Source organism: Corvus cornix, chromosome 2 (genome assembly GCF_000738735.6).
Source record: "Corvus cornix cornix isolate S_Up_H32 chromosome 2, ASM73873v5, whole genome shotgun sequence".
In the NCBI taxonomy this organism is placed as follows: domain Eukaryota; kingdom Metazoa; phylum Chordata; class Aves; order Passeriformes; family Corvidae; genus Corvus; species Corvus cornix.
The window spans coordinates 9354642-9382113 of record NC_046333.1 but is presented as its reverse complement, the minus strand read 5'-3'; the positions used below and the strand labels follow the sequence as shown (position 1 = coordinate 9382113).

The window sequence follows — 27472 nt, the reverse complement described above, 5'->3', positions numbered from 1 at the left end:
CCTCCTTGCAGAAAGCAAAAATACTTCAGTTGTAAGAATACACCAAATTCCAGAACTGTTCATCCTGAAAACACTTGATTGCATCTCTGCAATCTTTAAACTGAGAATGCACATTTGTGATGCACAGTTCTCTGTTTCTTCTGAAATTGCTTGTTTTGCAAATACTTAGATTGCACAACTTCTTTTGGGGCTTTTACCAACACGTACTTTATAAGCTTTGATGCAACTTTTAAGTTTTTATAGTTATAAGCCCATATGTAACTCCATCTTTTTTCATGTTCTTATTATGAAAAGCAAGTGTCATGCAAACTTAAAAGAGATGTGTAGTGATTGGCTGTTAGTATAAGAAGATACATGGGTATAAAAATATGGATATTTAGAGTGAGGTAAGTAGTGATTAAGCTATTTCTTATCAAGCTGAAAAAGTCAAGAACCACTCCTCCAGGAATTCAAGCTGTTGAAGGAAGTGACTCCTTTAAAGTGGTGTGTTTGGTTGTCTTTTTAAATTTTTTTTTAACATCCCATACATTTAAACTAACATGTTCTGGGGAAGCAGTGTTTTAAATAGTTTGAACTGAATTTCAGAACCTGTAAGACCAGATAAAATTTAAAAGAAAGCCATGAAAATTAACTGAAGAAAAAATTAAAATATTGTTTAAAAAGGTTCTGAAAGTTCCTCAGAATAGTACAAGCGTAATGGTAAAGAAATATTAGTCATTTAAATAACTGCAGGCTCTGGCCTGGAAAAATCAGTGTGGATTAAAACAGGCCATGAATTTAAAGTCTTAGGTTCTACCTCTGTGAAGACGTTGTACGAGCCTGAATATGCAAATACATTTGGGATAAATTCCAGTTAATTAAAGGCAGGAATTTGAACTGTGGGTACTCAGTTCAGAATTAAAAGTGAGTTTAATGGAATTCAGTGTAATGTACTTAAAAAGTTATGGAAATTAACTTTCTGGAATGGCTATGGTAGACAAGGTCTAGGTTATTGCACAAAACTACATTTGAATTAATTTTCACATGCAATGTTAGTGCAGAAGAGCTATTTCACCCTGAATTCACATATCATCTTGTTACGTGTTAATTCTTGATATAGATGAGCTCAAAGTTGAAGGATTTTCTCAGCTTCGTAGCTTAGAATTAAGAATTATGATCTTCTCACCTTTGAACTGTTTGCATGATCCGTGATAAGCAAAGGAAAACACAAATCCCTAACTAACGACTGTATGTATGGGCTTTATTTGCTTTTGTAGTATTCAGTTTAGAATTCCTATTAATTTTGTTGACTTGAAGAATATGGAATGTTTTGGTTCTACTCCACCATATCAGGATTGGTCAAGAAGAGAAACCCAAAACAGATTGTAAATGAAGTAATTGTTGCTCATTTCTTTTGTGTTTTTCTGGTTTTATTTGTCATTAGTTTATTCAAGTCAAAATATTACATGGTTATTGCCATGTTTCTTTTCCCTGCCTTTGATTTCAATGTGCTTTATGACAAGGGAAGAACAAAATGAGATTATTAGAATAATCAAGAGATTCCCCGACTGCGGGAGCTTTGGTGGGGGTCGGACGGTCGGGACGGACGGAGACGAGAGATCTCTGAAGTCAGATCTTGGAACGTGCGGTTTATTGCAAAGGGCGTGGGTACAGGGGCACTGCTTAGAGCTGCCAGCCGCAGCTCGGAGCAGGCCCAAGAGAGCAAGAGAGTAAGCGAGTAAGTAAAGAGAGAGAGAGAGAGAGAGCGGAGTGAGAGAGAGAGAGTGGAATAAGAGTGTGTGAAGTCCTGGTTACAATACAATAAATCATCTTCTGTACTGAATATTCTAATTGTCACTAACCAATCTAATACAAGATACAAATCCTATAGCATTTACATACAGCCTATAAGAGTTCTTATATTACCATAGAGTGTTACATCTTAACTTCTAAAAACTACTCTTTGGACCCCTTCTGCTGAGCTAGTAGGGTCTGCTCTGACCCTTGGACCTGCTTGCAAGCAGAGGGTATTGTTCAATCAAGAGGGGATTACATTCAGTCGGCCATACCATTGTTTTCCAGTTGTTCAGTAACTAAGACTTGGTATTTCAAAAGTGGCTTTCATTTTGATGTCGCCTGTAGTTTTCATATTCCCAAAATCTTTTGTCAGGCAATCATATTTATAAGGCTTTCCTGTTTCATCTTCCCCAACACCCGACCTGTCTCATCTTGCTGTTAAAATTAGTCCTACTTTGCTAGTTGTATTGAGAGAGGTTTTTTTTCATTGGACCCAAAATCTGGACAAAATTCTTCCTTCTCTTCTTTCCAGGAGAAGTCAGCAGAGGCTCTGAATCACTGCACTGCTTTGATAAATGCAGTTTGGTGGTTAGATTTCAGCTTTCTCCTTGTGATGCTGTTCCGGTTTGGCCAAATTTAGAAATCCTCTGAGAGAAGGCAGGCTACAACCACCCCTCCCCCACCAGGTTCGGGAAAAAATAAATTTTCCTTGAAGGAAAGTGAAAGAGATAAAAACTATTTATTTAACAAACACACAGGAAAAGGATAATAATGCTAAATGATAAAACCTCCCGCTCTGCTGAGAGAAACCTGGGGGAAATTTCAGAGTCCTTCTGTAGATCTCTCTCTCCCCCTCCTTGGAGCTGGGACGGGGTGGTGGGCCCACCTCCAGGGCCAAGGCCTCAGTGGAAAGTCCTCCCAATGTATTCTGATGTTGAAACAGTCCAGCAGAGAGAAAAGGAAAAAAATGAAGTCCCAGGAAAACAAAAGTTCAACTCTCTGGAGGAAAAGGAGCTGAGGAAAAAAAACTGCTGACTGGAAAGAAAAGCAATCCGGGTGCTTCCCTTCCCTCTCACTCTCCTGCCGCAGCTGAAAAAAAGTCTCTGTCTCTGTGTGACCTTGAACAAACTGCAAACTGCTTTGAAAAAGTTTTGCTCAGGTTTTCCTCCCCCTTCTCAGGCTCAGTTTAAAGGCATAGAAAGGCACAAAAATTAATTTCTGGGCATAGGGCAGTGATATGGGATACACATCGTAAAGTCACCCCAAGACAGATGCCTTGAATTTCTTCATCTTTTTATTGCCTGCTCTCTTTTTCTGTCCTTCAAGAGTTCACTGGGTCAATTATCTTTCACTGAATGAATGTCTAATTATGCACCTTTTTCTTTTTTTTTTTTTTTTTTTTTGCATTTGGGGTTCTACAACCAGTAAAATACGTAGTGGAGTACATAGAAAACTTGAATGTGGTAAAATCTCTGAGGGTTGAGAGGCTTCCCATAGATTTTTGATGAGTTGCCTGGACCTCAGAACATGGTGCTATTACTTATGTGCAGAGATGCAGAAATGAGTATGTTTTTGCTGGATAAGTTACTCTCCAGGCTTTCTGGTACTTAGTTACTAAATACTATTTTCTTGAAGCAATAGGCTTGAGCTTTTCAATTAAATCACCTGTCTCTTGACAAGCAAGTTAATTAATTCAATCTGATTGAATTCAAGAGTCTTCTGTCCTGAAGAGGAGCTTTAAGGGCACCAACAGAAATCCCAGCTGCCTTTAATTTATTCAGCATTACAGAAAGCAGGAGAACTCTGACTGTGATTCCTCAGGGCCATTGAAGCTGATATGCTTTGAAAGCTGATTGTAACAATAACTCAGTTTTTACTGAATGGGCAGAAATATAAGGTAAAACATTAAAACTCGTATGTGACTTTAGGTTCTTCTATCCATTTATAAATTCATCTTTTCCATCTACTTAATTAAAAACACTTAACTTGTTAATTTGGAGAACAGTGTTTGACAGGATACACACCTTTGGATATTAACAGTCTGTCCTTATGGAAAAAATATTTTTCCTCCATTGTAACAGGCCCAAAACTCAGAAGTTCGAGCAAATGCAGCATTTTTGTTCATTGATGCTTTTCCTGTTCGTGATCCCAGTTTTAAGGTTGAAGAGATGGACAATGAAATTCAGAAACAGTTTGAAGAACTTTTTGTAAGTTTTAATGAAACTGAAATGTTAAAAATGAAACTTTTATCAAAGCTAACTCAAAAAATAAGATTAAATGTTGATGCAATTAAAATTTATAGAACTTCTGGATAGTATTTGTAGGGAAATAGAGTTCTGTGGTGCAGAAAATACAAAAATAAACTAATATTTTAAATTTCTGTAGTATGTTTTCTGCAGATGCTATCTACCACTTTAAACTCTCAAAAGAAAATATTTTGGTTTGTAACTCATTAATCTGTGAATGAGAGATGCCTTTGAAAGATTGAACACATGAATAATGGATCTTGATCCTTATTTAACCTTGGACTGGGGGAGAGAGCTTCATAGTTACTATGGAAGCATTCAATGAAAGTTCAGTACTGTGTTACTAAATGCTTCTGAAATTAAGTATAATGGAGATAACCTAAAAATCTCCGTACCAGTCTAGATGGGTGAGAATGGACATAGTGTTTTCATTAAGAAAATCTTTGGGGATTCTTGAGTAAACATCAGATAATTGAATGAATTTCAGAGTTTATTTGTCATTTCCTAGGAACAGTGATCAGTGTAGACTCATATAAGTAAAAGTCTAAATATTCTTAATTAAGTCACAAATGCAAGACTTGATTTATTTAAAAAAAAAATTCAAAAGCCCAATTTAAAAAGTTGGTCAATAGTTATCTTAATTTTGCTTCTGATTTAAATTTCCTTGGTTTCTTTATCATAAAATGCCTTGAGGGACTATTAATATTACAGTTCTTTTATTGTATGACAATTTTCATAATTACTAAAAGGTATTCAATTTTGTTTATTTAAAAAAAAAATTCAAAAGCCCAATTTAAAAAGTTGGTCAATAGTTATCTTAATTTTGCTTCTGATTTAAATTTCCTTGGTTTCTTTTTCATAAAATGCCTTGAGGGACTATTAATATTACAGTTCTTTTATTGTATGACAATTTTCATAATTACTAAAAGGAATGCATTTTGTTTATGATAGGCTCATGTCAAACAGCAGTAGAGCTACAATAATCCATATGCTCACAGTATTCTTCTTCTGTTTGTTTTAGAGTCTCTTAGAAGATCCTCATCCAGTTGTCCGCTCTACAGGGATACTTGGAGTTACTCAGATAACATCCAAATACTGGGAGATGATTCCTCCGACAATTCTTGCTGATCTTTTAAAAAAGATAACTGGAGAGCTGGCATGTGATATAACATCTGCTGATGTTCGATGCTGTGTTTTTAAAGTAAATGTTTTTCTAAATTTAAAATCATGATTGTCATTTTTATATTTTATTTGATGTACAGGTTTCTAGTATAGGCCACTTTAAATCAAGGACATTACTTGTTCTACTAAACGTCTTAGGCAGTAGAATTCCTAATACATGAAAGTCTTGCACATTTCATAAAAGCCATGTTTGAAATACAAAAATGCCTTTTAAAATAGTAACTGATTTGCTTTCTGACTCAACCATTTTGAATTTCCAGTTGTACACACACAGTTTGGACCCGATAATTTAGTTTTTTTAGCTATTAGAAATGATGGTTAGGCTTGAAAATATAAATAGACAGGTTCCAGGATGTTCCTATGTCACTGGCTTTAACACACCCCAAGACATGCACAATTAGGATTTTGTACTCCACTTTGTGTGTCTGAGGTTTGGATGGATGTAATTCCACAGTTTGTCTGGGGATGCCTCCTCCTCTGCATTGCTCAATATGTTAGAATTAGTTCATCTACATCTTTCTGGCATGTGAGAAATAACTGATAGCTCGGACAGAAAAATGAACTCCCTAAGCAGCATTTTCACTTGAAGATTTTGTGTCTGTGTCAGTTCAACCTTAAATTGAAGCTGTCGTCCTGTTAATCTTCACTTGCTCCACTACTGCTTCATGGGGGAGCTATACTGGATAAGCAGAAAGTGCTAATTTAAAAACAAATTGGTAACAAATAGATGTGTTTTTAATTTGAAATCAGTGTATTTTAGAGAGCTGATACTATACAGTGTGCCCTCAGGTAGAGGGCAAGACCATGGTCTCCGTGTAGATCTGATTCAGCTGAAGTGAGTTCACTGAGCACAATTCACTGTAAATTTGAAATAATCAAAGCAGTTTTTACTGAAGTATTACAAGAAAAATAAGCATTCACAGTATCTGTCCCTGCTTTATTTAACCTGAGAAATGTCGTGGTCCTCTTCAACAATTTTTAGCTAACTATTTTTCAGCTCTTTCTGTATTTGGTTTTGGTTTTTTTAGTGCCTACCAATAATTTTGGAGAACAAGCTAAGTCACCCACTGCTGGAACATCTCCTGCCTGCAACCAAGCACAGTCTTCATGACAATTCCGAGAAAGTGCGGGTGGCTTTTGTGGATATGCTACTGAAAGTGAAGGCTACCAAGGCTGCTAAGGTAGGACAAGTGATGCTTGATAAGTAGCAAGGAAACAAAATCAAGGCATTTATTTAAAAAAAAAAAAAAGTACATTTTGAGACTGCTGTGGTGTTCCTAAAAGGAAAGAAATACCTGCTTTGCTGTAGTGATACTCTTAGATTTGTGGTATCTTGAGTACTCTGTGGGCCCTTGTTCTCTCTGTGGATGTGTGGGGCAGAGCAGTGGTACAACCACACTTCCCTTGGCTGCCCAGCTCAGGGCAGGACTCTTCTAAATGCTTAACACCTTTCCCCAGTAGCTTTTTTGCTTTGATTCTCCTGTTTTTGTAATGTCTGTATTTTGTGGGCACATCCCTCGGGATTTTGGTGTCTTTTTATAGTAATTTTGAATGCATTTTATGTTCTGCTGTGGAGTCTTATTTAGGGTGATACTTTCCAGCCACAAGCATTACATTATAGCACCTTTGAGCTCTTATTCCACTCTCTACTGTTAATAGTTTCTTAATTTCAATTTTATATTTTAATTTAGCTGTGTTTTTGTCCTTGCTAAGCCCAATAAAGACATAAAACTATTAGAAAGCATCCAAAGGAAAGCTGTGAAGAAGATGAAGGGTCTAGGGGGGAAGCCATACAAGGAGTGGCTGAGGTCACTTGGTTTGTGAATTATTCTGAATTCACTGCCATTAAAGACAGAGAAGAAAGATAATTCTCAGTGTCAGGAATTTTTGGTGGGAAGGAAGGATCAGGTTTACATAAAGAAAAAAAAATCGTAGTAAGTGTTAGATGTTTTTCAGTAACTTCCTATTGATTTAAAAACTGTAATATGTATCTCTGCTAAGTCCTGGGATCACTTCAAACTTACTCTTTATGGCAGTTCTAATAGGGGCGTCCATAGTTTGAATTTGCAGGGTAATGAACTGCTGCAAATATTGCTACTCAAGAGTCAAATAGGTTTCTTGGCATTGAAAAATACTTTCTTTTTGATTTTTTGTTTTAATTTGAAATTGTCCAGCATAATTAATTCAGAATCTTCTCAGAGAAATTACAAATGTAGTGTTACTGCTGGCATAACATCTGTGTAGTCTTTCTGAATTTCATAGCCTTTGACTTCTGTGTTACAAATAAACTAGAGCTCGGCTAAGAATGGGATGCATTCAGTATTTAGTAATGTAGGGCTTGGGATGGTTTTGGAAAGGGTGTTGATCTATACAGGTTTTTAAGGTGTATACAATACTTGAAAGTAGTTTGGTCCTACTTTGTCCTGTAAGGAGAATAGGAAACATGGCACATAATGAAAAATAATTGTATTTTATTGTGATATCCTTGTAGAGTTCTTCCCTGTATCTATGGAATTGCATTAGTATTGCATACATATTGAACTGAAATTGCTTGAACCACAATTTTGCCAGTGAGTCAGAGATATGAGGAAATTTAGAAAACCAGAAACATTAGAACAGCAAAATAACATTATTGCAGCAGAATGTGACCTCCAGTACATGTTGGTGTTCAGTAAATATAAAAAATGCTCATGTTTTTCTGGTAAATGCTCCTTATACTTGTTTAGACCATTGACATGGAAATCACTTGATGAAGGTGATGGTTTTTTCCTCTATTTTTTTAAAACTCCTTTTAATATCTTTTTCTCACTTTAAAAAGTTCTGGAATATCTGTCCCATGGAGCATCTTCTGTCTCGCCTTGAAGCCGATTCTCGGCCTGTGTCGCGGCGCATCGTGAACCTCCTGATGAACTCCTTCTTCCCCATTAACCAGCCCGAGGATGTGTGGTGTGAGCGCTGTGTCGCTCTGATCCAGATGAATCCAGCAGCAGCCAGGAAGTTCTATCAATACGCTTATGAATTTACTGCCCCCACCAATATAGGTAAAGTGCAAAACCTTGTGAGTTTGTGGAATTACTGATACCACACCATGTAAATGATTTTCTTTCTTTTTCCTGTAAAAGTGGTACATTTTTGCTAGATTTTTTGGTCTTAGTATAATACTAGCTCGTAGTTTCTGAAATTCAGGACACCAGCAATAAGCACTGCTGGCAAAGTCATCATCTTCTTCAACAATGAGGAGATCAAAGCTTTTCATTTCTGCTCTTAGATGCTGTACTGTACACTCCAGCCAGTGGTGGTACCTGGTCCCTCTGTTCCCCTTTCTCCCCACACATACCTTAAAACTATCTCAGTTGATACCTATTTCTTATGTAGAAATAGGGTAGCAAAATACCCTGGTGCCTTAAGTGATTTGAGAACTTCATGTGAAAGATTCTACAGAAACTGAAAAAATGTTTACATCGGATAATCTGGTTATGTGGGATTTATGGATCAATATTTTCAAGTTGCTCAGAGAAAATCTAAAAAGTCCTCCTTCAGAAAGTTTCAGTGAAGAGGGCATGTACTGCCCAGAATGTCACTGCTTTTTGGAAAAGTGCTATTGAACCAAGTAAAATCAGGAAAATTTTTTTTCAGAGGAGTTCTGATAAAACCCAAGTAATCAGCATGGAGTGACTTGGTTGAAATGCCCAAACCGTTGCCTCCCAGCTGATCACCTTGATAAGGTAGTTATGAAATCACAGTTATGGAATCACCTTGTACTTCCACCAGAGTGGGCATAACCCTTTCACCTTTTCTAGAGCTGAGCTCCTTGTTCAGGAGTGCAATGGTTGGGCTATGACATCTTTTCCAAAGAATGGAAATTGACATAGAAGGGAATGGGAGTTGACATAGGAGGGAATGTGTTCTTGAATGTGGTTCATTAAGTTAACAGTTCAGCCAGATTAAATGTAGGAGTTCTAGGAGCTTACTCTGATTCTGATTTGATAAGGTGGTGGTTTTTTTGGGGTTTTTTTTTAGTATACTGTTTTAACAATAAAATTACAGAACCTGATGTAATGTTGCCATTTCTTCTTCAGACTTGAGGATATAAAATATGTTCATGTTTTTTCCATTTCCTTTACAAGAAATTTTTCTCCTTTCTTTCCTAGCTCTTTCTGGTTCTGTTGCCTACTTTTTCATACTGGCTTTCCAGCATTATAATTAGAAGCATTTATTAGCATAATTCTTAGCAAATAGTAAATGTCTAATTTATTTCTCTTCTGTTTAAACGTAGCTAAATTGATGCTCACTATTCGGCGCTGCTTGAATGCCTGCATCCAGAAAGCAAGGAAGGAGAGTCTTCATGATAGTGGGAATGATGATGATGATGATGAAGATGGAAGTGAAAAGGAGAACAAAAGTGTAAGAAAGTCCACTTTATGCTAAATTCTGGTAACTTCTTTTCAGTGGTGCTTGAGACATAGGCAGTGAATGATATGACAGAAGTCTAAAGGAAAGCCCTTGGGCATCTGTGGTACTGCAAGGGGGGGAACTGCCATTATTGGGTTTTCATGTCTTGTGATAGCAGAAATTTGGTCAAGTAGCTAGAATAAGATAGAAGGAATATGAAGCATATTTTAAATTAATACTTGCCTAATTCCAGTACTGATTATAAAGTGGTTTGGTTTTGCAGTTAAATTATTTTTTAAATTACCATTGTAAGATATGTGAAGTTAGAGAGAGCAAGACTGAATTGTGGAGTTCATGGTCTACAGCAACCACAATGCCTTTGTAAAGTGACTAGAAGGATTTTCAGTGTTTTTTTAAGCCTTATTTTAACTTAAATTTCTATTTGAAAAGGGTAATATCATCTAAGTGTTTGTATTTCAGGTGTTGGATAATGTGCTGTCAGTAAATGATGTGGCCAGCATGGCAAGTTTGTTGGAGATCACTGTAATACTCTGGAGAAGTATCTACAGAGCACTAGATCACAATGAAGATGCCAAAGATTATGCTATCAGGAAGTTTGCTTCTGTACTTCCTGAATATTTTAAAGTATTTCAGGTAAAGAAAGCCTAGATTTTCCTGTATTTTCTTCAGATGCTTTCATGTTTTATGTCTTTTATCTATTTTTATGGCATTAAGTATTCTTTTTCATTGTTGCTATAAACCACAAACAACAGCAAGTTTCTTGGAATCCCACAAATGGATAGAAACTATTCTCCAGCTGCAGTGTCTGACAAATGAACCATTATCTAAATAGTCAGCTCAGAAATACTGATGCAATAAATTGCTCTCCTTGTAAGGTTTTTCTAGGGTTTTATTCTTTTGAATGTTTTGGAACTTTGGGAAAACAGTAAATGCAAATGTGCTGTTGTAGAATAAATACTCAGTGTCCATTAGAGTCCATATGTTTTTCTACCCACTGTCGCCCAGACTCTTCCACCAGCACCACTTCTTATGATTCAGCTACAACCAAAGCAGCTGAGGCTCCTTTTTCACTGAATATGAGGTGGCAGAGTGCACTTGCAGCCCAGAAAGCCAAATGTGTCCTGCTGACCTGCTGGAGTGAGTCCAAAGGATGGCCACCAAGCTGATTAGAGGGATGGAGCACCTCTCCTAAAGGGGAAGGCTAAAAGAATTGGGATTGTTCAGCCCAGAAAGAGAAGGCTTTGGGGTTACCTAATTGCAGCCTTCCAGTCCCTGAAGGGAGCCTGCAAGAAAGACAGAGAGGGACTTTTTACAAGAGCACGTGGTGACAGGACAAGGGGGAATGGATTAAAACTAAAATAAAGTATATTTAGATTAAATATTAGGAAGAAATTCTTTATTGTGAGGGTGGTGAGACACTGGCACAGGTTGTCCAGAGAAGCTGTGGATGCCCCATCCCTGGCAGTGTTCAACACCAGGTTAGATGGGGCTTGGAACAACCTGGTCTAGTGCAAGGTGTCCCTGTCCTTGGCAGGGTGATTGGAATAAGATCGTCTCTAAGGTCCCTTCCAACCCAAACCATTCTGTGATTCTGAGGTTTCTGCTAATTTGAATCTACTCTCCAATGATCTGATGATGCTCTTACTTATTGCTTTGGTTTGATACAAGCAATTAATTAAGTTAATTAAAATCAGTCATTTTCAAATTGTCAGTCTCTTTGCTGTAATTGTTTTAGTGTTATTCTTGAGGAGGATGCCATCATCAGAGTGGCCAATAGTGGCTGCTGCACCCAGAGTGCATTTGGAAGGATTATCTACTGGATGTCTTTTTCTTAGTTGATGGCTTTTATGCTGAAGCACCGTGAATTATGGTGGCTGTTCCACTGCAACTTTGCTTTAGATAATCAGGGAGTGAAAAGCAGTTCATTGCTCTGTAATATTCTGCAGCACAGATACACCAAATGGTCTCTACCCTGAAAGCATTTGGAAGTTGTCAAAGGCATTCCAAATCTATTTTGGTAGAGGATGTAGCATCCCTTCTGAAAGGGTCTGGTGAACAGACAAGATCCAGCTTTAGCAAGCAACCTCTTTGACTTTGATATTCTTATAGCGAGTAAGCAGCTTGGATTTAAAAGGAACTGTCATCAGAGGCTTAGTTCCTAAAAGGCTACAAACATACAGAAGCAGCCTGTCTCTTTCCTAAAAAAGCTACAAATACATTTTAAATGTTCCTTTAAAAATATGAGCTTTAAAAAAGGTTTTAGATCTTGGAATTGCTAAGTAGGTGATAATTTCATTTCGCTATTTTCATGAAGCTTGGACATAGAAATAAATGATATTTGAAGAGTTCTTAACATAGGTTGGTTTCTATATAACCTGAGTGAGATTGTTGTGGCCTAGACCATGTATTATGACATATTGTCATGAATAATAGTCCATTAAAGATTACCATTGTTACATAAGAACCCTTTTCTTTAGAGTCCTTTAATAAGTTTGTGATGTGAATGAATATTCATTTAAGGCACTGGTTACTTGAGAGGAATTTGATGGTGTCGTGGTTGTGCAATTAAACATTAGTCACTACTGGGAAAAAAAGTAAGGTAGAGCTGTTATTTCTTTTGCAATGATTATTAACCTAATGGAGTCATAACTATTCATGGTAGTTATTCTGGCAGTTTGTCAGAAAGCTGAAGGATACAATAATCAATAATTGACCTCCAAGAATGGGAATCAGACATTTCAGGTTGCAAGCCACATATTGTTTTGAGCTCCTTTCAGTTCCATTTGTAGTGAAAAAGGCAAATCCTTAATCTGAGAAAATTTAATCATACTTCTTCAGTACTACTCTTTGGTTTTGCTTGCATGTGTGTGCCTGTACATTTATGTCATAGAATGTAATTCTTTTATCCTAGGATGAGCGGTGCATGACTCCATTGGTTATTCTGGCATCCTTTATGCCCCCTGCTGCTATTCCTACGTTCAGGTACTGTTTTGAAATCCAAACTGTGAATGACAAGAAATTTCTTGTTGGCTATATTTGTTAATTTTTGACAACTTGATGTATTAAATGCCCATTTGGATAAATTAAGCCAATACTGTGTTAAGTTAGTAAAATTTGTGATGTTCACGTCTGTCTAAGCCATTGGTAAATCCTTTGTTTGTATTGTACTAATTGTTTTTCTTTGGATTTTTCTGCACTTATCGATGTAAAGTTAATACATCTTGTTGTCTATTTTCTTTTAAGTTGTGGTGTGATTTCCAAACTCAGAAATATCGACAGTGGAGCTGACAAAAGCAAATATTCTACCCTGATCGACTGCCTGTGTCGCTGGGGTCAAGTGGGGCACGTTATGGAATTAGCCTGTGATTGGCTGTCTGACACACTCACCCCAACAAAGGTGTGTATATGCATACAACAGGGAATTAAGGAATTGCCAGACTGCATTAAGGCATCATGCTTTTTTTTAATAGAATAAGACTTTTTAATGCTATATTATTCTGCTTTGAAATTGGTTCTAAAGTCAGATACTAACAGAGTTGTACTGGTTTTTTGCTTCCTTCTTATTTAGAATACTAAAACATGTGAACGTCGAGTACGCATCCACGTAACACATGAATCAAAACCAGACTTAGCAGTTGATTACATTGAGTATTTATTGACTCATCCTGTCAATCGTGGTTGCCTCCTTTCTGTTCCTAAAAAGAAACTGAAGAAGCTTTTGAAAATCCTCGGTGCTGCAAAGGTAGTTTTCTCCATACCATAAACAGTGCTTATGAAATAAGTGCATAACCATATATTGATTGAGTCAAACTAAAGGCCTGCAAGAACAAATAAATGAAGTTCATGATCCCGTCCCCCTTTGTAGAAAGGTTTTCCTTTTGATTTGTACTTCAAACAAATACTCTAAACTAGAAGTATAGTAGTTCAGAATTGTTTATAGATGGCAGATTTTAACCAACTTCTCCGTTTCAGGTGTCTCAAAATTTTTGTGATCTAGTGGTGAGTGTTTTTAAGGGACCTGACTTTCAGAATATACAAATAAGGAATAGTCTGAAAATCAGTTATGGCATTGCAAAATGGAAGTAATTGAAGTACGCTTGTTGCTTTTTTGGGGTTGGTGCTTTGCTGTTTTTATGGGTTTGGGGGTTTTTTTTAACCTTTTGCTCAAAGCTGTTGAGGAAAGAAACCTTTGAAAGGATTTTCTGAAAAATATAGATGTACACCTTGATATTTCAGAGGGTTCTTGGATCAGTTCTGAAAGGAGCAGATTCTGGTGGCTGGAATCAAGCAACTAGCCTAAGAGCTTTCAGCCTCTTTTGCAGGTTGAGTATTCATCTTCAGCACAAGGTATGGTTATAGCTTTCCAAAATAAGCTGGAGTTCCAGTTGACAGTATAAGGAAATTCCAAAACAACTGGAAAGGCATTTGGTAAACTTCCCTTTGTTTTTTTTTTCAGTTTTCTGAAGAAGGAGAAGATTACCTTTCACTTCTGAACGAGACAGGTGCTTGGATAGAAAGTCAAGTTGTACCTTTTATACTAGCAAGTGATCAAGAGGATGGTATATCAATACACAGTAATGTTTCTGAATTAATTATCCAGGTTAGAGGATTCTTATAAATCAAGCTGCTTTCAATGTGAAAAGCTGTATGTAGCAATGTGTATGCAAACAAACTGCAATGGCATTTGTCATCACTTAACAGTGTCCCTTACCCCTGATCTTGATTTGCCCTTCAAAGAAATCATTTGACAATATAATGTGGATGGAGTTTTAGCTAGTTTTGAATTGTTTTCTGTTGCATTCCTCTGACATACCATTTAACTCAAGGTGGATTTTAGCACTGAGCTTTCACCGGATTTTGGTGAAAGGGAAGATTTGGCTAACTGTAGTCATTGTCAGGGTCCTTGAACAACTCAGCTGACATATACACAGACTGATTCAAAGTTCTCTGCAAGTCTAGACTTCTGTTTAGTATGTAACATCTGTGTGTCTCTGTAGGGAAAAGCTCTTTCTGTTTGATGATTTTAATTTTGCTATTCAGGGCAGGTAGAGATGTCATATATTGCCTCAATAGATGTTAAGTATCAATGCCTTTGATCTGAGCCTGAGTAAAAAAGAGAGGATTTAGTGCCTTTTGAGAAACCATTTACTGTCAGAAGGGGCAATGGAAGCATTTGGAGGACTGGTTGGAATTTGTGCTCTTCAGCAGGTGTGAACTGAGTAACTCCAGTTAGATACACCAGCTCTCAGGGCACCTTGGCTAAGAGTTCATGGGTTTATTAAGTTTTACTGAATGGTTACTTTACTTTTACTGAATGGTTTCATATAATTTTGCACCTCTCTTCTAGGCCTACCTGACAGTATGTAAAGATGTCATAATGGTGGGCTTGGGAAATCTCACATTTCAAGCACACCTTTTAGAAATGGCTCTTCTGATTATGCAAACAGGTACCATATTTTGTACTAATAGCAACATCTGCATTTATACTTAACTGACTTTTCTTGTATTAGCAGTCTTAATCCCTGACTTTCAGGGATTGGAAGGAACACTGGATTCATACTTAAAATATTAATTGAACTGTGTGAAAATTGCAGCTAAGGGTGCTCAGAAACTAAATGTCTTGTCTACACTTGTAAACTATCACTATTTGTTGTATCTAAGTTTCATTCTAAGCTTGTACCTGATGAATATTACAGCTTTTATATTATGGTATTTATCTCTTTCTCTAGACAGAGGTGGCTTTTGTGCTCCAGTGTTACTGTGTGTTCTAAAAGAAATTATTGAAGCTTCTTTAACTCAGAATACTGAGACAGATGAAGTGACAAATCTTTTCCACAGTCTACAGAACGTCTTTCAGAAAATTTTAGAATGTGTGGCACATAGACTCAAGAAACAACAGGAAGAAGGGATTCAGGTATCATATTACAGTTTAAATTGCTACCTAATGTGTAGATGAATCCATAATTTTTATGCAAATGTGTTTTTTGAGGTTGTTACCGACTGTTTAAGGAGACACGTGATTAAATTTTCAGTTAAATTTTCTAAGTTTTCTTGTTACCAATTTTTTTTGTCCATTTTGGTCTCGTCATGACAGAAGAACCAGTAAATTGCAGAACATTCTGTTGCCAATGATCCTGGACTGTGCTAGTACTTCTAGGTTGTTAATCTTACCTGCAATTAGATGAACTTTCTCAATCCAGAGCAAAGGATTTGTTTATATATATAATGATCTTGGAGGGGGAAAAGTTTTCTTTATTATTTATTTCTTTTAGCCTGAATGATATGAACTTCAAAATATGTATGATGTTCTAAAATTCTTGAAAATATCACGTCTTCACAGAAAAGTTGACTGACTTGTTTTTTTTCAAGCAGATCCTAGATAGTAGTGAAATGGGTAGATCACTATGGGAAATTTGATGATCCACTTTTCAGGACTTCTGAAGAACATTGTTCTTTTTTGTAACAACCATTGCTTTGTTTGTTTCTCTCAAATTTGTGAGTAGACTTCCCAAACGTTGCTGATTCCCCCTCTGATCCCAAGTGACTAGAATACCTCAAAGGCTTTCAAGGTGTGGTCTGCGTTTCTTCACAGAGAGGTTTGCTGATGTATTTCAGTTATTATACTCAAGCAATCTGAAAAAAAAGATGTGCTTTTCTTTTTGGTTTTAGTTGATTCACTCTATTCAGATGTCTCTTGGAGAATTCATCCATGCACTGCAGTGCTGGCATTCCTCGTTCCCAACAGTTCACCAGGGTGTACTCTCCATTCTCTTGGCTGCAATAGTAGCAGAGATAAATTGTGTGCTACAGAAGGTAAAGTTAATCCTGATTTTCTTGTTTCTATTTAACACTTTCTGCTTTTTAAATGTTATGTTGGAACGACAGAGCTTTATTCAGAAAATTGATCTTTGTACTGCAGATGAGGATTTTGTGTGTGTTGTCATGGAACAAGCAGGAAATTTTATTTGCTGTAATTTCGTATTAGAGTTCATCTCTCAGATTTCCGACTAGAGCTGTGTAGGAACAGACTTGTTCTGATACCTATTTCAGTATCTGCCTCTGACAGGAGAACTTAGCAGTTAGGCAGTGTTGGAGATTAACAACATGATTCCGGGATATTTCCTCTATGTGTTTTTATACTGGGTCTGGCTGGGAAGGAGTCAGCTTTCCTCCCCACAGTCCCTGTGCTGCTGTGGTTGGCATTTGTGACCAAAGCACTGTTGAGGACACACCAGTTTGTTTTGGCTGCTGCTGAGCAGAGCTTGGAGAATGTCAAGGTTTCCCTCTTCCCTTCACCCTCACTCAAAAAAAATAAGGCTGTGGGTAGGCAAGAGGCTGAGAAGGGGACACAGCCGAGGCTGTGGACACAAACTGGTCAAAGGCTTACTCCACACCTACAATGTCCTGTTCAGCAATTAGAGCTCAGGGAAAGGAGGAGGGCAGGGGCTTCTGAACCTACCTCACTTCATCTCACCCAGCATTAGGGAGCTTAGGAAGTGAACCACTGATGTGTGACAGATTCCCATTCCCTATTCTTGGAATGGCCCCATAAGGTTCTGTTTCAAAGCAGGCTAATGCCCTGCTTGGCACTGATCACTTGTGCATTCTCTGCTTCGATACAGAGACATTTCATGTGCTGCATCTTTTTTTAGTTCCCTTGCTTTTTGTGCAGAGGATTTCCAAATATCTGAGTTGCTTTGGAAAGCAAAGAAAGAATCTCTAATACTGAAAAGAATGTGTAGACAGAGGTTATTTCATGTTCTGAAAGTCCAAGTAACCATGACTGTCCTTGAAGGAGAAGGGCCACATTCCCCACCCCACTTTTCTAATGCAGGTAGTGTTAGGATCAAATACGATTGGTAAGATTGGAAGCTTTGAGAACTAACAAGGAAGAGCAGAGGCTCTTCAGCAGAGGCTGTACTTTTGCTGTGGGCTTTGGATGTGTCAGAAACAGAGCAAGAAACAGTTGCCAGAAAGTACCACAGAGTGACTTTCAAGGTTCTATTACAGGAGGCACTGGAACAGTACCAGATGTTTACCTGCAGACATTAATGTGTCAGCTGAGAGGCTGTGGGGTGACAGGTGCTCTTTACAGATGATGCAGAGGAAACATTTATGGGCTTGAATATACTGGAGATTCACAGATTGAGTGTTCATTCCAGTCATTCATCTGAGCTGGGGTTTTCCCTGCCTCCAGGTTATTGTAAATCAAAATTCAGTTCAAACTAAGTATTTTTCATGCAATTCAGTACTTTGTACCAAAAAAAGCAGGTATTCAGAAAATCACTGTCACTGAAGTTGTATTTAGAAATCACAGATGCATGCTTCAACTTGAAGCCACAGAGGGGACTCATTTGTGTTTGATAAGCTGTGCCTTTATAAAGAGTGACCACCGGTGTAGTTAAATGAAACTTCTGGTGAGAACAACTGCAGAGAATATTTGCCTTGGTACAAATACTGTTCATTTGGTTTAATTTCAGTCTTTCTGATTTAAATTAGTTTATTTGGACACAACACAGTTGGGTTAAAGCTATTCAAAGAATACTTGTGAATGTTCTAATTATTTAAGGATAGGTTCTGCTTAGTGTAATTACTGAAATACAGTATTCTTTCTTGAGCTATAACAGTTGTTGATTTATTCTTTTTTAGGCTTCCAGTGAAAAAGACTTGACTATACCAAAGACTATTTCAGACCTTCCCCCTCTTTCAAGCAGTTTAATGGCTGTAATTATGAAGTCAGTTAATGTTGTCAGGTAAATGTTTGTATATTTATTTGTCCAAGGTTGTTGCTAATATAGAACAGCTTATATGTTGTCAATAAAATTTTAATTTCTAAATTCAAATATATTTTGAAGAACTAGTTGCTTTCTAAATTTTATCTGGACTATTTCATAATCCCTTCTTCTTGACATATTGCCTTGTAGGTATTGATTGCTGGCGTTGAGTCCATTTTTTTAAGCAAGAGTGCTTCTTATTTACAAGACTGTTAATCATGATGAGTTTTTTAATCATACTTCTTGTCTTGCTTCTTTCATAAGATACTTATAAAGCTGAGTCCCCTCAATACAGAGATATTAAGATGAGATAAAATATCTGCCAGAAATAGAATTAATCCTTTAGTTGAACATTTACAACGAGGTGACATCTACCTATGGCTGTATTAAAGTCACAACATTCAAAATAGAAAGTATCTGAGTGCTAAAAGCCTCCAAAAGTGAGCTTATGTTATTTAAGACTTAAACTGGGGAGGGAGAGGGTTATTTGCTATATTCATTGGGGGCCCTGAACATCTTCTAAAATTCTCACAACTGAATTTCATTTTGCTTAGTTTGTTCATATTCAATTTTTCTTTGCATGACTGTACACACTAGACTTGTTTTAAATGATAAAGGGTCTTAGGAGTCCTATCATTCTCCGACTTACCACAACTAATTCCTCTTCTTAACTTCCTCATCTGACAGGCACTGAATAGCCCTGTCTCTACTGTCATGAGGTGTTTTTTTCTTCTCAATCCTCTAATTCTAATTGAACTTGAAAAACAAAAGACTCCAGGGAGTCCAGCAACAGTCCAACTAATCCAAATCTTGTTCTTCCATGAGGCAGCAGCTCTCTGTCAAGGTGTTCTCTTTTAGTGAAACAATTATTTTACAAATCTCTTTTCAAAAGAGATGCAAAAAAATCCATTAATTCTTCTGAAACTTTTTCTTGTAGTGATCAAGGTGAATCTTGTCCATTCTTGGTGGAGAAAACTGCAAGTTTGGGCCAAATTGTTTCTGAGTACTTGGGAAAAAAATGTATCTATCTTCTCTTATTGATCTTCTTGGGACAAAGATCCAGGAGATAATTTCCATCTGGTTCTACTGGTGCCTCAGAATTGAGACTACTTTTAAGGCTCTTTTATAAATCTGTATTGATAGGCCATAATCAGAGTCCAGTAGTAAATCATTCAGTATTTCAGAAATCTTTATGTCAACATGAAAGCCTTTGACATTACGAAATCTGATGTGAACTTCTGCTCTGTGAGCTCACAGTTGTCTTGATCTGAGTTCTGCAGCATCTGTTTTATTTTCAGTACTAACCAGTCAGTCTCTAGCACTGAATTTCAATCCCCATAGCAGTGATAATACTGGGAGGCTTGGCACTATCTGTCCAATTGTGTGAGTATCCTTTACTTTAGTAGGGAACTATCTGTATAGGAACCAATTACTTACCTCTAAACCTTATATGTATTTTTAAATAGCTTATTGTTCTGTTCTATTTTATCTTTGCCTGCAGGCTCATGTGACCCTTTTTCAGAGGGAGGTGGGGAAAGGCAGCTGCAGTGAGTCTTGTTACAGGTTAATGAAATTCCAGTGTTCCCTCATGGAGGTTAAGAGTGTGCTTAGTGACCCAAACAATGATAACAATGAAGTCAGGACTCCGATCCCAGTACTGTCTGTTAGCAATTTAAGAGCAATGTGAAATGGAATCAGTGTTTGGTCACATTAGTCTGCAATGATACAATGAAACTGATGCAATACATGAGCAACTTCATAATGCTTATTTCTAGAGCTAAAGATTTTTCATCTTTCTCAGCTCTTAGAAGCAATATTTGAATTTCTGCAAAGCGTTTTTACTGAACTAGTTCTCAACTGCATGTTCCATTTTGATATCTTAGCACAATAAAAGCCTGAAGAACAATTGAGGTCAGAATTGGCTATGCATGATGTTCAGTTTTCATAACAGATAATAATATTGGTAAAGGTATTTTGATATATATTAGGGAAAGTTACTGTAACATTGCTGCTCTCAGTTTCCCCTTTAGTTCTTCACAGAGCATTTAGCTCTGTGCTCTGAGGAGTATGAGGATTATGGATCTCTTTCATCTCCTGTTTTATCCCTCTTGCTTTTTTATTTGTCTCTGATTTTGAGAATTTCTCCTGAGTTAAATTGGTTTTTTTACCACAAACACTAATGACCAGTTACTTTTTCCATTCCATAAGTATTGACTTCTTCCCTGCTACAGTTTAGTTTGGTTGCTGGGCCCCATCTGTGACTCTCTTGTTTCATTTTTCTTAACTTGATATATATCCCAAAACACCACTAGAGTTTGCTGGTAGTACTTTCTTGCTAGAAGTGACAAAATCTCTTAAGATACTTATTGAGTTAGTATTTTACAAGGAGTTGCTGTCATGGTTCCGTTATTCTGTCCATAGTTTCAATAACTAAAATGTTGTTTGGAAGTGTTCCAGGGCATGTTTAGTTAAAAATGATCTTCACTGCGTTGTAATTGTAAAACCATCTATTTTAATATTTATGAGGAACACATTTAAGGTCAAAATGTTAATTAAGCATGAGTAGGTACTAGCAAACCAATGTAGTCATAGAACATATTTTTTCAAACTTCGGTAGAAATTCAAGTTAGAAATTTCAGTACAAATTCTGTGAGTTAAATTCCAGTAGAACCAGTAGTTTTTTCATGGATTGACTTTCTAAAATACTACCACAAGCTCTTCATTCACTTAACAGCAACTTTTTCTGTTTGCAGACTTCTTTATTTACTTCCCAAGCAATTTACCATTCTGCTAACTCTGATATTCTCAGTTCCAGAGGCAGCACAGAGTCTTCAGTTACCCAATCACCACTGCTTTGTCCTGCATGATCTTTGAAGCTGTGGTGGCAGGGTAACATAATTACAGACATGTTCTGTTTGGTTCTGTTTGGTTCTATTTTGAAGGAAATATGGTTTATAGCAGTTTTTTGCTTTATTTTTTCCTTAGGTCAATTTTAAATGAATTAATGGAGTGCATTCTCTCTGAAGAAATTGAAGGGATTTTTAGTCTAACAGCTACTGTCTGCATTGTGATTATAATTAAAGGTCAGTCAAAACATTTTTGTCCTTTTTCCTTCCTTCTTTTCATGTACTGCATTGAAATACACTGTAGTTAATCCAGGACAGTGAAAATCCAATTTAATATCTAATCTTCCATTAAGCAATCTTTTATGTTTAAAGTTATTCTATTAAAATATGGAAGGGTGGGGTTGGTTTTTTGATAAATTATTGGTTTTGTCCAACATTTCAACTCACCTTATTTCAAATAGGTAAGCACAAAACTTTAATTCTAAAGGATATTGCACCTGCCATTCAAAGGAAACTGATAACATGCAAGGATGCTGGCACAGGAGAATCCAGCAGCACTGAAAGGTGAGTGTGCTGTGGGAAATGAACACTAAGCTCTCCTATCCCCTCTCTGCAATAATTGGCTCTGTTTTCTACTTACATAATACTTTTAGAGCATTCTGAGTGATTGATTGCAAGGTTTAAAATACTGGGGAAGAAAAGGGGGAGGTATTGAGCCCAGCACAGTATTAAATTTCCTGCCCTTATATCTGCTGTGATTGCAATCTTTACATATTTAGCTTGGGGGTTTTTTCATTTAATTTGAATGTGTTATCACTTGATCCTGCATATTGCAGGATTCACTTCTGAAATCCAGGTCTGTTTGCAGCAGGGGTAGAACAAAGCAAATGGTCCAGTTACTATTGTTAGTAGATTTTTCTCCCACACTTTGGCATTGGGCATATTAATCCAAAACTATGCAGACAGTAAAAAATTAACTGAATATAACGACTTTGAGACCTTTCCACAGGTGATTTTATTTTGCTCTTTTCGTTGGGGGGGATTTCAATTGTTGTATCTAGTGTGTCTTTTGTGATAAGTTCTTTAAAAGTGATTGGCTGCATTGTATTTGCCATCATTTATCTCAGGCCTGCCTAAGATAGAGAATCATGATGAATGCTTTAGCCTTAAGTGTGTCAAGCTTGCTTAAGTCTTAAAATTTGTGAACATCTGATTTCTGCCTAGTTACTGAACTGCCCATGGAATCAGAAAGTGTGCAAAGGAGACATTATAAGCACAAATACAGAATGTGAAGAAAGCAGACTATGGTTATGGACATGAATCCAAAATTACTGAGAAAATTCGTAATGCACCCTAGTGGCCTGAACATGCAGAGGCCCTTGCAGTCTTTCATTCTTGAAACTGATGATCCTTACTATTCAGTCAAACAATGAATGTAGAGTAGACAGACTTTAAAATAAAAAAAACCCCAAAACCAAAGATTCCCAAACAAGCCAAAAAGCCCAGCTTCATTTACTCAATAGTTTCTTGCATGGCTCTCCCAACCTGAGAACACTTCCCCAGTGTGCCCTTCTGGTGGATCCCTGGCCTGAGGCACATGGTTCTCTGGCATTTTAGTGACTTGACAGAGATGTTTGGTGGCTGAGCTGTGACTCTATCCAGAGGATGGTGGCCTGGGGTCCCTTCCACTACCTGAAAGAGGTCTACAGGAAAGTGGGAGAGTTGCTTGGCTGTCAATAAATTCTCCTTTACTCAGGACTTAGCTTAGAAACAAAATCAAACACAAATAAACAAAAGCCCATTCTTTTTCCCATGAAATCATTTAACATTGGGTTGCCAAGTGTCCTACTAGAATATTTTTAACAACAATAATAATTATCCGGAAAAGAAAGAGTGGCAGGGTATTGTGTTTCAGTTTGCACTTCTTTTAATCAAGACAGTAGCAAATGCTGTGAAATTAAAGTGAATCTTAACATGATTAAATAAATAGGCACATTAAAGTGAATAATTGCTGCCACTTGAGAGCACTACTGACTATAAATTTCAGTGAGAACACAGATAATTGCTTTATGAATCTATATGATCGTCTCTGCCCAGTGAACTGGGACAAATCAACTGACATGTTGGGGCAGATGAAGAGTATAAGATGCTACACAGTGTTTTAATTTCGTGATATATGAGTGGCTGCCTTTGTATAATACCAACCCAGGAGACAGCTGCAGACAAAATTCAAGGGTTAGTAATATGAATATGATAATGGAAAGATCTTTTATATGAATCAGAATTGTAGTATGATAACAAAGTTCAGAAGCTATCACACAGCTTTGCAGAATTTGGGGGGGATTTGTATTTGTACAGTTATGTTGGGGATTTTTTCTCTCCCGAAGGGTAAAATAATTGATACTGGAAGGAGGTTTGGAGGAAGTTCTGCAGTGATTACATTTTGCATGATAAATTAAAAGTGTTTGCAGTTTCACAGCTAAGAGAGAATGTCAGACTAGGCTGGGCCTCTGGTGGCTTGTGATATGCCATTTGTAGTGCTCTGCTGCTTGTGTGCTAATGTACAGCTAAAATGTGATTATACATGGTCTGAAATGTGCCCTGTTGTTTGTAAACTATTTTATCATCCTACTCCACTTACCAAACACCAAATTTTAGTTATGGTATGCTGCAAGCTAGATCTCTGGTCATTAATTTGAAGACGGTCCTCTAACACACAGTGCTGTGCTGCTGCTTGCTAAAATACATTACTGGGTTTTAACTCATGCTTAATAATATTATTTTTTGCTTCTGAATGCATTATCTCCTAATAACTCCTTGAGGGATTATTTTATTTAATACCCAGGTATACCAGGAAATGGTGACATTCTTTAATTTCCCAAGAGACTTGGCATTCTGTGCCAGCATCTTAACTTCAGACTTAGGTGTAATCTATTACAAATTAGCAGTGAAAGAAAAAGTAAAAGTAAAAAAGCTGTCTGATGTGGTAATTAAAGTGCTGCCCTTATGCAAGGAATTGTTGCACTAATTCAGAAGCAAAACTTTTCACTGCAGTTTACTCTTCCCTCTTCAGCTGGGTTAGTGGTGTCAGATGGTCCTATGGGTCTGTATTTTAAAAATGCTGTTCAGTGCATTTAAAAATTCTGGACAACGTCCTGTATATTGAGAGAATTTCCTCAAGAGTAATGGCACACACATTAGTTCAGTTTATAAAATGCAAATATTTATGCCTAACAAAAAAATGCAGATAAAGCTGTCAGTGCAGTCATTTGGAGGCTACAGAAAAATGTCTCATGTTCTGTAAAATCTAATGTGCTATAGGATAATAACTTTTACTTAATACTGTGTATTTACTTTAATTAGCATTCTGATATATGAAAATTAGAATTCAAATTTAGCTAATGGATGTGCTGAAAGATATTTCTTTAGTACTGTCATTTACCTAGGTCCCAAATTCTTAATTGCACTCTCATTGCATCTGTAAATAACGGCTCTTGAATTGTTTTGGTATATAACTGTGTGTATGATTTCTCTGTCACCCATCTTTAAGCTCCCTAGAAAGGTACTTGGTAAAACTGATTTCAGCTTGTCTCTTTGGAGGAGCACAGTTGTCCCAATTGATGGCTCATTGCCCAATGTGCCAGTGGTCCCACATTACAAATCTATCATTAGCCTTAAACTAATAAAATGAATAAAACTAAAATAAAATTTATACAAAGCAGCATTATGCCTAAACCCACAGAACTTAACTAATTATCCTAATTCTGTAGTACCTTACACCACCACCTTACTTTGATACTGGAGTTTCCTCCTGGCTTAAAGGCTGTAGCACTGTAGAGAGGAGCATGCCATTAGAGATTAGAGTCAGAACGAGACTAGGAGGAGTGTGATGGCAGCTGGAGGAGGCAGCTGCTAATAACGATAAGATAGAAAGCTCAGGCTTGGAAAAAAGTTGCCACAGGTGAGAAGAAAAATTATAAAGACTGAGGGAGAAATGAAGAAAGTAAAAGAATGAAAAGTGGTCTTAGAATGAATTATCCATAAAGGATTTCACTGTGTTTGAACAAAAGAGTAACTATGCTGTGCAGAAAACGAGTGAGTTCTTTAACTAGATGATGAAATATTAGAAAATGTGCTTCAATTGACATAGTAATTTAAACTAGCTTTTGCTGTTGGTTATTCTAGAGACAGAGGTGATCAGCAGAAAAATGGAAAAGTTGAAAGAAAAAGGATCCAGCTATTTCAAAAGTAATTTGTAAAGGCATTTTTAATAAACTAATATGGACTAACTGGTCAAAGCAATCATGTGGTAGCTGTACTCTGAGAATCAAATAGTTGAGGGTTGATTTGGTATTTAGCATTTCTAATTCTGTTATGCATTGTTTTATGTCATTTCAGATTCCTGTATGAATCATCTCTGAAGATTTTGGATGAGTTTTTGAATCGTTGACCACACAGAAGCTTTTGTTGTGAAAATTGAAGGAAGATGTCTTGCTTTTTAAATAACTTATCAACTTATCTTTTAAACTTTGGAATTGTTTAAGATTGCTTTCTGTTACTCTGTACATTTAAAGCAAGGGAAATGTATAAAAGTGTGTATAGAAATTATGCAATAGTAAAGATTTTGTAACAGGTGCAAAGGGGTTATTCTGTATAAAAATGTCTTCTTGGGGGGAGTGTAAAAGCAGTATTTTTGTATCTTTGTTTTTGTAAAACAAATAATTTTATCATAGATAATCTGAGGTCTCGTGTAACTTCAGTCTTTGGGAGGACCTAGAGCATATTCCCAGGGGTTATGGAAATTAATATTGTTTTGAGACACGTGAGGAACAAAATGGTGATTGGGAACAGCCATCATGGCTTTACCATGGGCAAACTCTGCCTAACCAGCCTGATTCCCCTCCCTTTTGTAGAAGAAGAGAGAGCAGAGTGTCCTGTTTCCTGTCCTTGGCAAAGACTTTTACACAGTCTTACACAGTATCCTTACAGCCAGACTGGAGAGGGATGGGATGGATGGGTAGACTTGGAAGGTGAGAGGGAAACTGGCTGGACCATCAGACTGGAAGAATAATCTGCTATAGGGTGAGGTTGCCAGCTGTGGCTGTGGCACTGCTGAGGGCAGGCCCTGTGGCCAGGGCTGTTTGGTGACAGGGTGAGCAGCAGCCTCAGACTGATGGCAGATGACACCACCTGGGAGCCACAGCTGACACCGAGGGGCATCTCCTGATGTTCAGCAAAGAGCTGCTCCTGATGGACAAATCCTGCACCCACACAGGCACCTGCACGAGGGCGGCTTCTTGCTGCCTGCAGGAGGATAAAGGAAAGACTTTCCCCAGAGATGCACTTGGAGGAGAATATGAGGCTACAGAAACAACTTGAGCAAGAGAATTTCTTGTTGGACATGAAAACCATTATGAGAGTGAATTGGAAGTGGAAATGGAACTGGAACAGGTTGCTCAGAAAGGCTGTGGAGTACTCATCCTTGGAGATGAGCAGAACTTGGCTGACAAAGAGGGCTCTGACCATCCGTCATGTCACAGCTTTGGAGTTAGCCCTGCTGAGGACTGGACCAGATTCTCCCCTGACCTTCCTCATAATTTGAATATTCAGGTGATTCAGTACCCAGTACACTGGGGGGAAATGCCTTAAACATATTTATATATTTATATGAATATATTTATATATTACTCAACATAGACTCAAGTAATATATAAATTGGTTTATATTTAGCTATTTTAAAAATTTATAGCTATTTTGGTAAGTTAATACTAATGATGCAGATAATGCAGGCATCTAAACCACTTATTTAATTTTCTTCGTGCAACCAGATGCTCTCCTAGGAGTAATCGAATGCTGATTGCACAATGTTATTTTGCCTTAATGGAGATACCTGTAGCTTACCTATCTGAGCTCATGGTGTGGTTCAAGCCCAGCCAGCAGCCAGGCTGCTCCCTCACTGCCTCCACCCCTCTGATATGGGGGAAGGACTGGAAGAGTAAAAGTCAAAAAGAATCAGTTTAATAATTAAGAAAAAATAATAGTACTTTTTCAAATTGTAAGGAAAAGAGGAAAAAAGAGGGAAATAAAACCACCCAGCCAGTCCCTGAGTAGTGCCCTCCCCACAACCTTCCAGTTTATTGCTGAGCATGGTGCCATACGGTGTGAGACATCCCTTTAGTCTCTTGGGTTCTCCTGTCCCAACTCTGTCCCCTCCCCACTGCTGATGCACTCCCAG

At 37.3% G+C, this 27472-nt stretch overlaps 1 protein-coding gene across 3 annotated transcripts in view; it reads left to right on the top strand.

The window, feature by feature from the left end:
• Positions 1-25927, top strand: part of NCAPG2 (non-SMC condensin II complex subunit G2) — a 44794-nt gene extending 18867 nt beyond the window's left edge. For all 3 annotated transcript variants that reach the window (XM_010394865.4, XM_039549649.1, XM_039549648.1), the window contains exons 11-28: positions 3858-3983; positions 5044-5223; positions 6233-6385; positions 8023-8245; positions 9481-9608; positions 10077-10250; positions 12529-12599; positions 12861-13014; positions 13186-13359; positions 13854-13964; positions 14074-14217; positions 14965-15064; positions 15347-15531; positions 16287-16430; positions 18267-18370; positions 21377-21474; positions 21699-21801; positions 25636-25927. In XM_010394865.4, the coding sequence (XP_010393167.3) occupies positions 3858-3983; positions 5044-5223; positions 6233-6385; positions 8023-8245; positions 9481-9608; positions 10077-10250; positions 12529-12599; positions 12861-13014; positions 13186-13359; positions 13854-13964; positions 14074-14217; positions 14965-15064; positions 15347-15531; positions 16287-16430; positions 18267-18370; positions 21377-21474; positions 21699-21801; positions 25636-25687 (2424 nt within the window). In that variant the 3' untranslated portion in view covers positions 25688-25927. The remainder of the gene's footprint in view (positions 1-3857; positions 3984-5043; positions 5224-6232; positions 6386-8022; positions 8246-9480; positions 9609-10076; positions 10251-12528; positions 12600-12860; positions 13015-13185; positions 13360-13853; positions 13965-14073; positions 14218-14964; positions 15065-15346; positions 15532-16286; positions 16431-18266; positions 18371-21376; positions 21475-21698; positions 21802-25635) is intronic.
• Positions 25928-27472: the final 1545 nt, after the last annotated feature.